The sequence below is a fragment of the Carassius carassius genome, chromosome 35 (genome assembly GCF_963082965.1).
Source record: "Carassius carassius chromosome 35, fCarCar2.1, whole genome shotgun sequence".
Taxonomy (NCBI): Eukaryota; Metazoa; Chordata; class Actinopteri; order Cypriniformes; family Cyprinidae; genus Carassius; species Carassius carassius.
The window spans coordinates 22,046,808-22,061,398 of NC_081789.1; the positions used below are offsets into that span (position 1 = coordinate 22,046,808).

The window sequence follows — 14,591 nt, forward strand, 5'->3', positions numbered from 1 at the left end:
CTAACATAAATCGCCAGGGCGGACTGCAGTCGCGCCGCTTGAACGACTTAGCGCACCAGGTTCTGCTTTGGGCACAGGAGAAGTTCCTGTCCCTCAGGACGATTTACATTCCTGGGCATATGAATGTGGGAGCGGACTTGCTGTCCAGACAAGCTGTGAAACACGGGAAATGAAAACTCCACCCCGAAATAGTGGGTCAAATCTGGGAAAGATTTTAAGTAGCAGAAGTGGGCCTCTGTGCTTCACATGAGATGGCACAATGTCCCCTCTACATCTCTCTGACTCATCCAGCTCCCCTGGGTCTGGATGCTATGGCCCATGCGTGGCCCAGACTGCGTCTTTACGCCTTTCCTCCGATTGCTCCGCTCCCGGGAGTCCTGGCCAAGGTCCGTCAACAGGGGTCTCACCTCTTACTGATAGCGCCCCGTTGGCCGACCAGAGTTTGGTTCTCAGATCTAATATTCCCTCCTTGATGGCTCGCCATGGGCGATTCCAGTCAGGAGAGATCTTCTCTCTCAGGCACAGGGGACAGTATTTCATCCCCGGCCTGAGCTCTGGAACCTTCACGTCTGGCCCCTGAGGGGGACCAACTAAGAGATGTTGGCCTTCCAGCCAAAGTAATAGAGACTATTCTAAGTGCTAGGACTCCCTTCACTAGAAGAACTTATGCCCTCATATGGAGTGTTTTTGAGGGCTGGTGCATGAGGCGGCTGCCTCCAGACAAACAGTTTCACATTGGTTGAGGGATGCTCCAGCTCAAGTGTGTGATGCGGCAGGTTGGTCCTCTCCGCACACATTTGTCAGGTTCTATAGTTTGATTGTCCATCCTACTCATTTCCAAAGACTTCTGTCCTCCGCCATTTACAACACCGGAGCAGAAAAGACTTCACTTACTGTGTCCAGTATGTGCTCTTCAGATTTACTTCCACCGCACTAGCCAGTGGCGTAAGTCAGAGCAGCTTTTCATATGCCGTGGGGGGGCGCAGTAAGGGGTGCGGCTGCCACCAGGCAAACAGTTTCACATTGGGTGAGGGTTGCTATTGCCCTAGCCTACGAGGCACGTGGTCAAACTTCGCCTCTAGGAGTTAGTGCCCATTCAACCAGTGGGGTTGCATCTTCAATGGCTTGAGCAAGAGGTGCGCCCTTGCAGCAAGTGTGTGATGCGGCAGGTTGGTCCTCTCCGCACACATTTGTCAGATTCTATAGTTTGGATGCCGATGCTACTCCGGGCTCGCATGCCCTTGAGTCCACATCCCAGAGTCATATCTGAGACCTCTTCAATGTTTGTGCGCACACACTACACAACCTTGGGGGTCCAGACACTTACAGTGCGGCGGCGTTGGTATTCTCGTTCCCATTAGCGCTATTGAGCGCAGCATCGAGAGTAGCTTTTGATAGGGAACGTCTCGGGTTACTTGACTGTAACCCTGTTCCCTGAAAAAGCGGGAATGAGATGCTGCACCTCAATGACGCACTCTCGACGTGTCCGGACGTCTCTTCAGACAAAGGGGTAACCTGAGGATGTTTCCATTTCACGTCTATTTATAACCTGCAGGTGCACTTTATCAGTGACGTCACCTGCCGAGGTTATTTAAGCCAATTCTTGGCGTGTTTGACACGCATGCTTCACAACCGGTCGAACAAAGAATGTTCTCATTAGTGCTATTGAGCGCAGCATCTCTTCCCGCTTTTACAGGGAACAGGGTTACAGTCAAGTAACCCGAGACGTTTTCTAATATAGTTTTGATTACCAGAGTCACGCACCTCTTCAGATCTGATTGAAACGATCTGTCTTCTGGATCTCGCTGTGTATAAATAAATGATTCCGACTGGGATCGGGCCCGTCGCATATGGCAGCTGAAGGTTAAACAAAACCATTAGTGTTTGCTGTCGCTTGGTCCATATACGGTCAGCCTCATGCAGGAACTTTGACTGTGTGTAAAGTGGATGAAGGAATACTGGGAGATTAGGGGCCAAGCTAAGCTGACTATATTTGCTCTAAACTCACATCATTACAAAATAGCACACTTGGGTGCTCTCTGGCCTCATGCATTAATGTTTTATTGCATTTCTAAAGTGATCGCGTGGAGCTTCTATTTTTTTTAATACATTGGTAGCACTTTATTTTACAGTCATGTTCCTCATGTACATACAGTACTATGTACTTATTATAGTAATTACAATAACTATGTAATAACTAGGTACTAACCCTGAACCTACCCCTAAACCTAACCCTACCCATGTAGTTACCTTGTATTACCAGAACGTTCTTAGATAAATACACTGCAAGTACACTATAAGTAAAAGTAAGTACACAGACTGTAAAATAAAGTGCAACCCCAAAAATTACAATTTGAGAAAAATCACTTTCTGTTTTCCTTTTGGTCTTGTTTTCCAGTTAAAATGTGTAAAAATCCCTAAGATTTACTTAACTAGTGTAATTGCATCTCAAAAGATCATTTTTAGTTAATATTTCTAATTTTAATACATTTATTTAAAGTGTCCAGAAATTATTAAAAATATTTGGTAAGATACATAAAATGCTTATATATAAATTATTTGGTTTATTCGTTCATGCTGTAAGCATTATTGTAACAATTTCAAGAGGTTAATGAAAAAGAAATAAAGGATGTTCTTATTGGAAAACAAGATGGTATTTTGCAGTGAATTTAGGCACAGTGCTAAACAGCTGCTGCTAGTAGTCACACTTGTGTGAAAAGTGTAAATGTTATTCTCCTCAAACCCTGTGTGAAAACAGTTTGCATGTGAAAAGTCTTTCCGCTAACAGAGCAGATTTGATGTGTTTGATCTACTCAGGTTTTTGCTGACATTGTTTCTTCTGACTAACTCTGTCAACAGAATCACATCGCCTTCGCTGAGATCACGTGACCTTGATTCGCCGGTGTGGCAGACACATTGGACATCCACACTGTTTACTGTCCAGTCTCGATAGTCCCGGCTCAACGCGCACGCAGTGGTCATATTCTCTATAGTGTCGTTTTGGATCGCTCTGCCCTTGCTTTGTGTGTGTGTGTGTGGAAATATTGGTCCTATCAATTAATAACTGTTACCATCACGCAACTAATGACTGAAGCTGCACTTCACATTTTCCCGATCAGTTCTGTTGGCTTTCTTGCAAAACAAGCTTTTATCTAGAGCTCAGAATATCTCTGCTGCTCTCATATGTGGAGAGCATATGTGTCTGTGTTTGCATTTGAAAGGTTTATGGCAGGTTGATGCAAATACCTGCGCTTGGAATTCAAAATGGACTTATCTTGTAGTTGTGGAAATTTTTCGTTGTCATATATTCCTGAAAATGTTTATTCCTATATTATTTTTTCTCATTTAGTGCTTGCATTGGATGAATGCAAACATCTGGAAGCTTATTTCTGCCTGAGAGTAAAAAAAAAAAAAAAAAAGGTTATTATGAGTTTATTTCTTGGAACAATTATTTCACAATGTGATTTCTCAAGCCATATGTGTCTCATAATTGTGATTTTCTCAAACTGTGATTGTATTTCAAAGTTGGATCCATTTAATTGTGATTTTATGTCTCTCAATAACACAATTTTGCAACTTAATATATCACAATTGCAACCTTTTAATCAAATAGTGACTGAAGTCTCAATTTGTGAATTTATACTCTACAATTGCAAATTTATTTCTCTTAACTGTGATTTAATATCTCACAATATGACTTTCTCTTAATTGCAACATTATATCTCACAATTGTAACGAAAGTCTCAAATTTCATTATTTTCATTATTCTTATAAATGCAACTATATATTTTATAACTTTAAGTATGCTTTTATCACACAAATTAAGTTTATTTTCTTAATATCTCTTAATCACAAATGTATTTATCTTAATTATGATCTCACTGTGACTTTATTTCTCAAATTGTGACTATTCCTGATGGTTATGTCTTTTATTTTTCACTCTGAGGCAGAATTGGGCTTCCATACATACATAAATACACTGTGTCCACAAAAATAAGGCAGAAAATAAGCTAAAAATATCTGTTGAAAGATCACATAATATATATATATATACCAAAGCTTGGATAAATGCAAGTACTCACCTACTGTTCTGGCAGCAAAAATGGTTCCAGATCCTTTGGTTAGATAACTTCAGTTTCACCCAGAGGCCAATATGCTTTCACAGTGAAGCTGTGTTTGATTGTGAGCTGAAATCACTCAGCTGTGAAAGACAGATCATCTGCTAAGACAATCACCAGCCACCTGACTAAAATAATGAGACAGTCCATTTAACCAGTGCTCAACATAATGATTCTCACATAGACATTTGTTTTAATGGCCAGCACATCTTTCACTGAGGATATTGGATATTGTTAATGTTCAAGAAATAATGAGTCAGAAAGCCACCTCTCCTCCTGTGATCATTAAAAACAAACCGTGATGCCTCGTGTAAAATTGATATAAATTAGTCTCCTACATTATTTTATTCTGAAAAGATGCAGTGATGCGCTATTTTATATTTTATATGTTGTGGTGCCATTTAAAGAAATATTCTGGGTTATATTTATCTTATGACATTACGTTTTCAGGGTCAGTAAGATTTGATTTACTTTTATTCAGCAAGGATGCATATAATTGATTAAATGTGACCATTAAGACATTTGCAATGTTACAAAGAATACTGGATTCCTTTTTTTTTTACTTTCTATTCATCAAAGAATCCTTTAAAAAATGATTAAAGAATAACAATTAAGTAATGTTTCTTGAGCAGCAAATCAGCATATTAGAATGATTTCTGACACTGAAGACTGGAGTAATGATGCTGAAAATTCAGCATTGCATTACAGAAATAAATTACAGATTCAAATGTATTGAAATAGAAATGATTTGTATTAAATAGTAATATTTTTTTGACGATTATTACAGTTTTAATGTATTTCATCAAATAAATGCAGCCCTGGATAAAGAAAAACATAAAAAATAACCCAGAATATTCATTTAAAGGTTTTAGACTTGGTGCTTGATTAAATATATGGTTCCCCTTGTATAGTACAATGTCCTGCTGATGGTACCAATCCTTAACCTTAAGAGCAATAATGTGATTCTTTACATCTCATGAGAAAAAATTCCCATTTGGCTTCTCCTCAAATGGTATGTATATTTTTATTGATATATATATATATATATATATAAATGTATAGACATATAATATATTGGTGTGATAAATGGTTTATTATTGCTAGATCACTAATCACAAAAGTCTGGGATAGCTGCACTTTATAATGCAGAAAGAAAAAAAAATGATAATGCATAAAAATGATAAAGAACGCGATCAGCGGCTGCAGCAGTATTAAAATGAATACCAACATGGTGTGTACAGTGTAAATGCACATGACTATCATTTTTGTCAGAGATTATCGATGTTTATTTTCTTATGTTTGTGCTGTACATGTACAGTATGTGTGGCTGGGGGCTTGTGGGTGTACAATGGCATACTGTAAGTACATATTGTACTGTATTTATCATTGATATTCTTTGAATTTTAGCTGTAGTATCACACTGGTTTACTGTGTACCAAATGGATGTTTTTTAATCGTGTCTATTTTATGTTCTGTTTTATAGCCTGCACAGAGTTTTGGGCTTGTTAAAAGATGTTCTTTCAACCTCAAAAGCTTTTTTTAACTTATGATTCCTATATTTTCTTCTGCCAACTCTCCTTGAAGATCATTACTAAATGGTTTATTTGGATACTATAGGTGGATTTCCTACCAAATCGGCATGAGTCCATCTCGTTGAGTCCTTTTAGGGCTTTGAATTCATGACCTTTTACACTGTAGAGACGATGAAATTTAAAGTTTGAATAAAAAATATATTCTAAAGCCTGTGGTGTTTTCTTTGACTAGATCTTCACTGATGTGTACAGACTATAAAAAGAAAGATGTCTTCTATTGAACGCTCTCAGCAACGTTTAAAGAGCCCTGTGGCGTCTCTGGGCCCTGACCTCTGGAAAATTGGTTGGTTTGGTCTGAAGAACCTGTAAAATATGAGAGAAAGTGACATGGTGGGGAGTCGGAGGGGATTCGGTGTTCTTCGGGCATCCTGACTGACACCATATGTCCTGAGGAGCAACAAATGGACAAACAAGCAATCAGAAAAGAGGGAGCGATTGGACCAGTTCACATTAATAACTGTAACTCAACAGGTTCAAAGTAGAAAATCTATATTTCTCTTTCCTCCCTACCCACATCACAAGGATTGATTCTTTTCCGAAGGGAAAACGCGTTCTGCTTTGAGAGTCCTTCTTATTTTCTCTGGTCTGACTGCTGCTAACTGTCTCAGTGAAGATTGAAACCAGTGGTGAAGTGCTGTCAAATAGGCTACTTGGTCTTAGGAAAGTCTTTAGAGAGTTAAATCTAAAGCCAAAGATGATTTATCATTACTCATCAAAAAGCAGGGCATAAACATCACCACACTAATAAAGGTTGATTTAGCATGACCGAGGCACATTACGAGGGAAATTTACTTGTTTTGGTCAATTCAAATAATTGTTCAGTAATGCCTGTTTGAAGTTAATTGGTTTGTTTGAACTCAACATGAAATGAAAATCTATCCTATTAGCTTTCTTATGCATTCCTGATCTATTTGTACATTTAGTTAGTGCAAGCTATTCTAAAGAAAAACTTAATTTTTTTTTAATAAATGCGCAGTTGCGCACAATGCAGCCCAATACAGAATCATGCTGCAGATAAGCACAGCACAACAAAATACTAAAATGCTCTGTATATTCTTGCAACAGAACCAAATAGGCAGAAACGCACCTCAAGTATGCACAGACCCCACTGGAATGTCTATCAATTATCAACATTATCAATCTATGGTCTATGCTACAGGTCAATGTTTTTTTGTATTTGGTCACGCTGTGCATATTTGCAGTGCATTTTTTTTTTTTGGTTGGGTTGTGAGTATTTGCAGCACATGTTGTCAAACTTAATTTCCTGGTGCTTTTTATATATGCATATGGTTTCTTAAGTTGAAGCATGTTGAGCTTTCTTGGCTACCAGAATGAGCCCAACTGACTTGTACAGCGACGTCACACTGAAAATTCCTGATTGTTCTTTTTCCATATTTAATTCAGCTCTAGAAGAAATTTTCTTTGTCAGCCTATAATGAAATGAACACTGACATATTTTGACACATTACTACAGCAGTGTTTAGCATGCATTCCAAGTCTAAATTGCTCCTGTAATACTTTGCAGCTAACAATAGCTACCAATCCATATCCCAGCATTCATCTGGATTCAAACAGAGGGTGATTGTATAACAAAATATTTAATTTCGGTTTACCACGAAATAGGTCGATATCTTTATGAAACAATCAATCCACACTGCAGGTTTCCCAGCGAGAACAAACAGCCTTATTGTTTTACGCATTGTTTTGGTTCTCATTCAATTCGCAGGCTTGGCCTTTGTGCTTCAAATGCGAGAAGTTTGAGTCAGGACATAGATCAACTGACGTGACTGAGAAAGAAGTGGACAGAAAACAAATCTCAAAAGCAGCAAATTGGAAGAGTTTGGCTTTTAGACCAAAACGTTTGAATATTGAGAACATCAGTCTTACCCCAATCGCTTCTGAAAACTCCTGCTGTTTCCTGTCAAGGTTCTGTGTGGCGTCTCGCTGGTCCCACCCTGGACTGTGTCTCAACCGCGGTTGGCAAGGGCTACAGAGACAACCATAGCGATTCTGTAGTGTTGACAGACTATAGTAGCTATTGTGCAGGTCTTTGTGATTCACAAGTGGTTTGAGCTTCTGATCCCTATGCCTGCTTGTTCCTCTGTAACCTCTTCCTCGTGCCAGTCTCCGGATCACCACTCTGGTTCTGGCTGTGGTGGGTGATGATGACCCAAGGTGGGCCGCCTTAGCCAGATGCTCGTGGCACCATTCGATTTTCTTTCCAGATGCATTTTTCCAAAGAGCTTCAGGACTCCTTGTTTCAATGTTCGCTGAGACAAGTCCAGCACACCTCCAGGTTGTGGTTTCCTCTGTCATTTGCTCATGAGATAATTCCGGAATCCACTCAATCATTGGCAGAATTCCGTTTATCTCTACGATATGTACTTGCTGTGAGTTCTCGCTGACAGTATTTTGTCTCTGGGGCATTGAATCACTAGATACGCTGGGATTTATGGGTACACAGCTCGGGTCTGGTGCACTTGGTCTCTCAGTGGTAATGTTCACGTCTGGGCTGGCAGATTTAGTGGGGACGCTAGTGATCTGAGATGCTTTCCATCTTGAGTTTGCTTCATCCGATGCATCATTTGCTACAGATACGCATGACCTGGGCTGAGCAAATAAATGAGGGGACAAAATGATGTTCCTTTCGTCCAAGTAACTGCACTTGTGCCTAACCTTCTGCTTAGCCTCCTGGTAATGATGAAAGGCATTATCATCTGTTAAAAAAAAAGAAATAAAAAAACAGTGGTAAAATAAGTTTTTTTAATGTTTTTGAAAGAAGATGATTGTCCTCCTCGGCCCTCTATTTATTTGATGAAAAATACATTAAAACCCATAATACTTTAAAAATATTATTACAGTTTAAAAACTGTTTTCTATTTAATAAGGTCATTTATTTCTGCAGTGCCATTACTCCAGTCTTCAGTGTCACATGAATAATCATTCTAATATGCTAATTTGCTACTCATGAAACTTTTCTAATTATCAATATCTAATGCATTTAAAAAATTTTATAAATATTTTTGAGGTTTCTGTGCTTGTTTAAGTTTTTTCCTCTTTCTTTCTTGTAATATTTTGTATATTTTTCTAATTATCTCTATTGACAGGAAGATTTAACATAAAGTTGGTGCTTCTTAGATTATTTGGTGTATTTGATAATAGCAAAATAATGAGTGGAAAATGTGGTATTTTGAGTCCGTGAAAAAACACGATTGACCAAAGTGATCTGAAAGATTTGACTTCCCAACTTGGACTTTATCAATCATTATCAATATTATGCTGCTACAGAGAATGATGGGAAATGTAGTTTGGTCACAATTCTGTGTCCCACTGAATCAGCCAAATAAGTAATGTTTTCTGGATTTTTTTCATTGCTTCCCAAATATAGACGCACTTAAATACACTACCACTATTTATTATTGTTGCTAACACTTCTAGAAAAGAATAACTGGAAAGGATATTCTGATGATCGATTACCTGCTGGAACACACATGCTGGTAATTTTGAAGTAATCCTATAAACCATTATTAGCTGCTTTAGGGCTGGAGCTAAACTGTGTCATATTGATTTCATACCTGCATTAATATATGTTGAGAAGATCTAATGTCTGCTTTGGGAACAAGAATGAATCCTCCCATATATTTGGATATTTGGGTAAATATAAACATTCCCATTTAGACTGTTTAACAAGGTTATGTCTATCACATAGATGTTAAACCCTTCTGCTTCCTTGCTCTTGGGTATTTGAGTGTCCATGGGGCTTCATTACAAATGCTGTAAAGTCTGAGCCCTGTTAGGCCGATGATTAATCATAGGTCCGGTTTTTAAATGTCAGGTCTGAGCCCAGCGTGGCCTGGCTCTGATCGATGGCCCACTTTACGGCCATCTTTCAGAGAGCTGCACTGATGCTGTGGGACTCACAATGACTCACCGTTTCCTCCAGAGAAGGTGAGTGATGGAAGGTTTAAATACAAATGTCTTCAACATCTAACCTCTGGAGAGCAGAGAGCGATATATTAGGGCTCCAAAATCCGAGACAAATTTCAATTATTTTTTCAATTAATAGATTGCCATGCTGAAATGTTTCTATATTTTATAACCTTTGGAATATTGTATTGTTTTTATTTTTATTTTTGTTCCTCTTTTGCTTTAATGACAAAATCACTCTGCATGAACTCCACACGTTAAACCCAGCATGACTTGAAAATGATCTAAAAAGAATCTTGTGCTTTAATGAATCCAAGAACATCTAAGCATCTGTACAAAGAGTCCAAGTGTGACCAAGAAATCATACAATTTTTTTTTCTTATTCTTAAATTGGCCTTTTTTTCTTTCTTTCTTTTGTTTTAAATATACAATTTTCACTGTGGTCTCAGACTTTAGCATCCCGCTGTATGTATAATGAGATTGGAGTAAACAACATCTGGCTGAGCTTCTGTATTTGCTCCTGTGAGACATCTGCATATTATGCAGCATGAATGTTAGTATATATATATAATATTTTTTTTTTTTTTTTTTTTTTGAGAATTGGTTTTGTGTGGAAAACCCTCTTAGGAACATGCACTGGGCGTGTTTATGCAAACTAATAGTTGTAGATACACCTTTCCTTATTTAGAATAATCCAGATTCATCAACCATGATGAATGATGACAGGAACACATTTCTGTGTATATGCACCTGATGTGAATTTGTCAGACATTCAGAGTGAGAACTGTGCACATAGATCCACAATATGTGTGAAATTGTTAATGAACAAGCTCTGATTTTACCATTAAAGGAATAGTTGACCCAAAAATTCTAATTGGTTGAACTGCAGTGAATGGGTGCCATCAGAATGAGAGTCATAAACATTTTTAAATCATAATCGTTTCCACTAAAAATGTGAATCATTTATCCAGAATGTTGTTTTCTCCTGTGAAAATTAAATATTACTTTCTTCAGTCATGCTGTCTGAATCAGGAGAGAAATATGCACAGATCAAGTATTGTTACAAGGCAAAACTTATAAACAAATATGTCTGTGCATGGATTTTGATTTGTTAGGACAACAGGTGCTGGCTTTTTTCACTGGAAGAAGCATTTTTATTGTTTATGAACTGGTATTGTCCCCAGAAGCAGAGGTTTAATAATAATAATAATAATAATAAAAGAAATTCCCATAAGTTTTTATTTTAGAAGTTTTTTACTTCACAATATATTGATGGATTGGAGTCGTTTGTATTATCGTTGAATTATTGTGATGTTTTTATTAGCTGTTTGGACTCTCATTCTGATGGCACCCATTCACTGTTGAGCAAGTGATTATATATCTATGCTAAATTTCTCCAAATCTGAGTACATTTTTAGCACATTTTCATTTTTGGGTGAACTGTTCCTTCTTTTTCTCTTTGACAGAGAAAATGTCAATGCAAGAAAGGTACATTGCAGTGAGTTGGGTTGGTAATCATATCAATTACAATAATTGTATATGGTTTGAGCACATATGACTCAGTACCAGAGTGCTGTTGTGAGTGAAGTGTCAATTGCGCATCTAATAGTCAGTGGTGGTCGTGACTCACACAGTGCTCTTGTTGAGCTCCGACATGCTGCTTGCTTGGCTGCTCGGAAGTTGCTCAGAAAACAAATGACATGCTATGTTCATTTAAAAAAAATAGGGTTAAATAAGTTGAACAGAGAGTGATGGTAATGCTGTAAAAATACTGTATGTGAAACTAGTCTTAAGATGACAAGTGCCCTCTAAAACCAACAAATGCGAAGGCTTAGGCTATTTCAGAGATGAACTTTTTGTGTGTGTGTGTGTATATATATATATATATATATATATATATATATATACAGTACAGACCAAAAGTTTGGACACACCTCATTCAAAAATTGTAGATTCACACTGAAGGCATCAAAACTATGTGGAATTATATATGGAATTATATACATAACAAAAAAGTGTGAAACAACTGAAAATATGTCATATTCTAGGTTCTTAGCTAGAGATGCTTAGCACTTGTTGGCCCTTTTGCCTTCTGTCTGCGGTCCAGCTCACCCCTAAACCATCTCGATTGGGTTCAGGTCCGGTGACTGTGGAGGCCAGGTCATCTGGCGCAGCACCCCATCACTCTCCTTCTTGGTCAAATAGCCCTTGATGCCTTCAGTGTGACTCTACAATTTTCATAGTCATGAAAATAAAGAAAACTCTTTGAATGAGAAGGTTTGTCCAAACCTTTGGTCTGTACTGTATATATATATATAATTTAACACTAAATCAAGCTGAACTGAATCACAGTATCACAGTGTTAAATAGTTTTTTAATGTATGTGAATGAAGCTGCATTAATTTTATATCTTGCTTGCATAAATGTGTGGCAAGTATCCCATTACTCCAAGCCTGGTTATTTTCTTTTTTGCTTTAGTGTCAAACCAATTCTCACCCTCCAGTCAAAACAATAGTTAAAAGCTCAAACAAACATAATAACCAGTCAAAACAGAAAAATGTGCAAACTAAGCATCAGGCCTCATGTCCCCATGAGCAGTGAAACCTCTACATGTTGAGTGATTGGCAGGAAGTCATGCCTTCCAGTCCCGATACACACTGCGAGTTAATCTTGAGGCATGCTGGGTAGCAAGCTAGACTCGGTAACACATAAATGTTGAAAGCAACTGTATAATTATATGCAGGTCGCACACAGGAAAACGCCAGCATTGTCCATTATCTCCTCTCCTGCTGCTTGAACTAAACCATGTTTAAGGGAACTCAGTGGGACTGTCACTCAGGACTCTGATTAGGACTCTGATGTGGCATTAGAGCTATTTCAGAGAGTATTATTGATTTTTCTTTGGCAGCATTTTATTCCTTTGAGCTAGATTCATTACGATGTAAGCCATTACTTACATAGATTCCCTGACTGAATATGAATTGGTTTGATTGCTTACCACTGATTCCGCCATCCGTATCAGAACATTCCCAAGCACAGCACAGATCCCTCTTATCACTTTTTCTGTGGAAAAATGTTGAATGCATACACATTTAAATGCATAAAAGACTTTTCAAAATACAACTTTTTAAAGTCTAAAGATAGAAGTGCAGTACTCGACCATTAAACATGATGTAATGACACTATTGTCGTCTATTTGCAGTAAATGATTGATACTAAATGTGTAATATTCCATAATTAAAATGTTATATATTCATCAATAACTATATTGTCCTCCTTATAACTATAACTATATTATTCTATTTTCTATTTATATTCTAATATTTATAATTTTGTACATATAATTTACATGATAGATGGATGGATGGATAGATGATACTTCATAAAACTCTTCTGAAAAAGTATCCTGAGCTACTAAAAAGCAACATTCGAGCAGCAAAATGCAGTTTTGGAGATCTGCTAACTGAATTGAACCACAATGAAGTTAAAATTTAAAAATGCGATTTCCACAGAAAGGACTGAAAGGAGACTTTTTACATAGCTGCAGCTAGTGTTTTGTATTCAGCATGATGGGTGGTGTTGAATTGTTTCTGATATTATGGCAACGGGCAGGACAATAGAAGCTCTTCACTATAGCAAAACAACATCAGTTCAAATGAATGGAGCATACAATGCTAACAGATTCCCTGTGTTTGTTCCTGCTGCTCATCAAACCTCTCATCTGATAGACAATGACTCTATAGCCCAGGACCAATGAGTCATGGGAGTCCATAATTATTCCTGACTATTGTTTTCCATTACCATCACCTAATATCAGTGCTACTCATAAGCCACCTCTCCAACATCTCTAAAGCACACTTTTTGTGAAAGCGCAATGCAGAGAGTAATTTTCTCTGTTCCATCCCTGTGTTTAGTGCAGCATACAATAGAAATGGCTTGTTTTGACGATGTGAGGACTCTTAATTCCTCCAGCAGATTGCGGTTTACAGCAAAATAGAGAGAGAGAGAGAGAGAGAGAGAGAGAGAGAGAGAGAGAGAGAGAGAGCAGAACCGACACGACTGCTTCAAACCCACAGTATAAAGTTTAAATTAAGACAAATTCACATTGTGATATAAACTCAAAATTGGGAGATTTTAAGTTACAATTACATTTATTTATTTATATATATATATATATATATATATATATATATATATATATATATATATATATATATATAAAATAATAATTTTGAGGAGGAAACAGACATGCATGTGTACATGGATTTTATTATAATAATTATTACTAATAATTCATATTTAATAAAATAAGGACAATGAATACATTTAAATGTAAATTCATAAGCTGCACTTTTCTATTATAAAATCATATTCAATATCATCATGATTCTTACATTAGTCCATACGACTTTTGGGCAATGTTGTTTCCTAAAGTCAAGCGAGTTTGTAATGACATGAGGATGATTAAATTACAGAATTATAATTATATATATATATATATATATATAATTTTTGCTTTTTTTGTATGAACTGTCCCTTTAAGTGATTTAACATGCAGATCAATATTGAGTATTGTTTAAAGAATAAAATAAGCTAATAACTGTACCTTTTAGTCCTCGGTTTATTTTCCATGAGCTGCATGTTGGGACACGTTTGTCTTGTGGTCTCTTCTAAACGCTTTGACATGGTCATGTTCACACCATAATTACACACACGAGACACAACAGTAACCAGGAACTTAGACACGCTTCAGTAACTGGTCAAGGCCTTCCCACTGCCAACAGCTGATACCTGAACAACACTTACCAAAAACATCCCTGTATATAGCTGCTTTTAATGTATGTAATATATTTTATTTCTTCTGAAGAGTGTGAGAAACATCTAAGTCACAGAGAACTCCATTAAGCTTTAAAGCTTTGAAATGGCAGTATTTGAAATCATCCTCTGGCAGTTT

At 37.2% G+C, this 14,591-nt stretch overlaps 2 protein-coding genes across 3 annotated transcripts in view; one reads left to right on the forward strand and one right to left on the reverse strand.

Annotated features, from left to right (window-relative positions):
• Positions 1–3,494, forward strand: part of LOC132115759 (phospholipid phosphatase-related protein type 5-like) — a 57,919-nt gene extending 54,425 nt beyond the window's left edge. For both annotated transcript variants that reach the window (XM_059524169.1, XM_059524170.1), the window contains one exon: positions 2,860–3,494. In XM_059524169.1, coding sequence (XP_059380152.1) covers positions 2,860–2,889 — 30 coding nt within the window. In that variant the 3' untranslated portion in view covers positions 2,890–3,494. The remainder of the gene's footprint in view (positions 1–2,859) is intronic.
• A 2,246-nt stretch (positions 3,495–5,740) lies between these two features.
• LOC132116232 (uncharacterized) lies at positions 5,741–12,696 on the reverse strand. Its single transcript, XM_059524957.1, has 3 exons — positions 12,636–12,696; positions 7,598–8,427; positions 5,741–6,097 (listed from the first exon to the last, which is right to left on the reverse strand). Exons 2-3 carry the CDS (start codon positions 8,135–8,137, stop codon positions 5,948–5,950), a joined length of 690 nt encoding a protein of 229 aa, XP_059380940.1. The 5' UTR covers positions 8,138–8,427; positions 12,636–12,696; the 3' UTR covers positions 5,741–5,947.
• Positions 12,697–14,591: the final 1,895 nt, after the last annotated feature.